The following is a 3,497-nucleotide window of genomic DNA, read 5'->3' as shown; positions in this document are numbered from 1 at the left end:
GATGGTGCTGGGGGTAAGCACTGGGGAGCTCTGGACGTTTCAGCAGACGATTTATTTATGATGCACTCAGTTCACATCTAGCTTCGGGGACATAACCAGGGTCCTCTCCAATTCCCCATCTCCTCATCCTTCACCACTCTAAGAAGGCATGGAGTATCTGTTGTGTAGGGAAGCTGCAGTGCACCTATGCTAGGTCCAGGGTGCTTTGTTTGGTGCAGAGGAAGGAAGGGGATTCCCACCTCTGCATTAGCCCAAAGGAGACATATGTCACCTGCGTATCTCACCAGGAGGATGCTGTTCTCTGTGTCTTTGAGTGCTGCAGGGTTTCTTGCCAACTCAATCCTAACCTTGGTCCCTTTTCTCAGGAACTTCATCTCTTGTTTCCTTCTATGCTGCTTTGGGGCCTCTCTTGCTGGAAGTGACCAAGTGCAAGACCACCAGGATCCCTGCCCACCTGATGGCCAACACAGAGGCCAAGCGGAGGGAGTTTGGCTCCAAAAGAAAGAGGCTGCGGAGGTACAAGAATTCTTTGGTGAGTTGACGTTGTTGACTATTAATTTCATCTGTGTCACTGCTGGGCCAGTTCATGAAAGCAAATGGAGAACATATGCTCCCAATTTAGCAGAGACAGTCCTGGTTAACCCTCTGTCAGGGGATTTTAAAATGTCCCGGTTGCTCTCTCCTCCCCCCACTTTCCCCCTTCTCAGCTCACTTCAGTTCCTGAGTGCCATTCAGTTTGCACCCCATCAACTCAAAAGTGGGGAGAAGAGAGGAAAGACGGAGGCAGGATATTGCCCTTCCCAGGAGGCTGAAGCAAAGGCAAACTGCTGTGCCCTTCCCCATTTGTGTCACCTTCCTCATAAACAACTTTGGCCATCTTCACTGCCTTCTGGATTGCTTGTCCACATGTGTCTTCCTTTTCCCATCAGTGAAATGTTGGAGGATATGGGGGAACATCTCTGGATCTAAATATGGGGTAGCCCCATGGGCCCTCAATCCCAGCGTGCTCCCCAAAACTGTGATTAAAAAATGACGTTTGCCTCTGAAATGTTGCAAGAAATTTCTAAATGCACTATAACTCTTTGGTGGCTAAATGTTCTGTTTGTGTTGGGATAGTGAGTATCGTAATACATCCTCAATATGCCAGCCATGGCCTAAATTATATTGTTTATGATATTAGAATCATAGAGTTGGAAGATACCACAAGGGCCATCCAGTCCGACCCCCTGCCATGCAGGAACTCTCAATCAAAGCATCCCTGACAGATGACCATCCAGCCTCATCTTAAAGACGTCCAAGGAAGGAGACACCACTGCATTCTGAGGAAGGAGTGTGTTCCACTGTCAAACAGCCCTTACTGTCAGGACGTTCCTCCTAATGTTCAGGTGGAATCTCTTTTCCTGGAGCTTGCATCCATTGTTCCAGATCCTGTTTTCTGGAGAAGCAGAAAACAACCTTGCTCCCTCCTCAATATGACATCCCTTCATATATTTAAACAGGGCTATCATATCACCCCTTAACCTTGTCTTCTCCAGGCTAAACATGTCCAGCTCCCTAAGTATATTATATTGAAAGGATTTGAGACAAACTGGATTTAAAGGCAGCAGGTTTTTGCTTGCTAACATAGCTTAAAGTTTATTTCCTGGACTGAATTCTGAAGTGATGAAATATTTGGATGCACCATGGGCTTTCCTCCCCTTTTGCTTAGTCACTCTCTGGATGAGGGCTGTTTTCTGTTGCAGGTGACCTTTGCGGATGTGGCAGTATATTTCACTGAGGAGGAATGGAAACTGTTGACAAAGAAGCAGAGACTGATGTACAGTTATGTGATGATGGAGAATTATGAGAATGTGGCCTCTGTTGGTAAGGAACCGGAATCCATTGTATTTTCTATGAAGACTGAGGTCCCTTTTGTACTAAATTATCATGGTGCTATGATTCCACTAGAATTATAGAATCATACAGTTAGAATAGACCACAAGGTCCATCCAGTTCAACCCCCTTCTGCCATGCAGGAATACATTTCCAAACACCATCCAGCCTCTGTTTAAAGACCTCCAAGGAAGAGGACTCCACGAAACTAAGAGAGTTGCACTGTCAAAGAGCTCTTACTGTCGCTCCTCAAAGGGCTTGATAGTTTCAAGATACTTCACCACTTTGGCTGCCTTCCTCTGGGCATGTTCCAACTTGACAACATCCTTTTTAAATTGTGGGGCCCTGAACTGGACACAGGATTATTCTGACCAAAGCAAAATAGAGTAGAACTATTACATCCCTTGATCTAGAAACTTTACTCCTATTGATGCAACCTAGAATGACATTGGCTTTTTTAGCTGTATATTGTATTGGTTGTGAGTCATCTCCTGGTGCCACACAGCATGAAGCATCCTCTGCAGGTAGCTTGCATCATGCCAAGTGCTCTGACTCAAGACTCTATGGCAGTCTCACAGGAAATGATGCCACTTTTCTATTAAAATAGTTTTACGTATATTTATTGGAATATTTTTCAACTGTCTGACTATCTGCTTCCACTGATTTCCTCATGGCAGTTCCCCTACAATCTCTTCTTTGCTAGCTCCTAGGAGTAAGGATACAATCATTATATGGGTTTGGTGGCATCCAGAACAGTGTCATGCTCATGTCACTCACACCAACTTTATTAATTTAACCTGAAATAGGGAGGGGTGAACGTACGGCTAAATCTTGGGGTAATACCTTCCTCTCTTAATGCTGAGATTCAGTCTTGTCTGTCATTGTCCTTGTTTACAGAAGAATATGTCAGTCATGAGGGAGTCCACACAAGAAACAAGTCACATAAATGTCAGCATTGTGGGGAAAAAATTGCCTACAAGTCAGTCCTTGTCAAGCATCAGAGAGTCCACACAAGAAGGAAGCCATACAAATGCCAGCATTGTGGGAAATGTTTTTCTTGGAAGTCACACCTAGTGAGACATCAGAGAGTCCACACAGGAGAGAAGCCATACAAATGCCAGCATTGTGAGAAATGTTTTATTTCGAAGTCAGACCTAGTGACACATCAGAGAGTCCACACAGGAGAGAAGCCATGCAAATGCCAGCATTGTGGGAAAGGTTTTTCTCGGAGGTCAAACCTAGTGACACATCAGAGAGTCCACACAGGAGAGAAGCCATACAAATGCCAGCACTGTGAGAAATGTTTTTCTTGGAAGTTAAGCCTAGTGACACATAAGAGAGTCCACACAGGAGAGAAGCCATACAAATGCCAGCATTGTGGCAACTGTTTTTCTTTGAAGGGAGACTTAGTGAAACATCTGAGAATCCACACAGGAGAGAAGCCATACAAATGCCAGCATTGTGAGAAATGTTTTTCTTGGAAGTTAAGCCTAAGTGAAACATGAGAGAGGCCACACAGGGGAGAATCTACAGCAATCCCAGTAATGAACTAACATTATATTTGTCAAGAAGGAGTACAAAGAATATATTTTTAATCCTGGTGTAATAAGAAAAGGCCCTTATGA

The 3,497-nt window shown here is 44.5% G+C and overlaps 1 protein-coding gene across 1 annotated transcript; it reads left to right on the top strand.

Annotated features, from left to right (window-relative positions):
• Positions 1-604: 604 nt before the first annotated feature.
• On the top strand, positions 605-3,377 carry LOC149287714 (uncharacterized). Its single transcript, XM_089492519.1, has 2 exons — positions 605-1,863; positions 2,770-3,377. Exons 1-2 carry the CDS (start codon positions 1,683-1,685, stop codon positions 3,375-3,377), a joined length of 789 nt encoding a protein of 262 aa, XP_089348645.1. The 5' UTR covers positions 605-1,682.
• The last annotated feature ends 120 nt before the right edge of the window (positions 3,378-3,497 follow it).

This window comes from Sceloporus occidentalis, unplaced genomic scaffold, assembly GCF_023333645.1.
Source record: "Sceloporus occidentalis isolate IW3139 unplaced genomic scaffold, rSceOcc1.0.p SCAF_57, whole genome shotgun sequence".
Lineage (NCBI taxonomy): Eukaryota > Metazoa > Chordata > Lepidosauria > Squamata > Phrynosomatidae > Sceloporus > Sceloporus occidentalis.
This window is presented reverse-complemented; position numbering and strand designations above follow the sequence as displayed.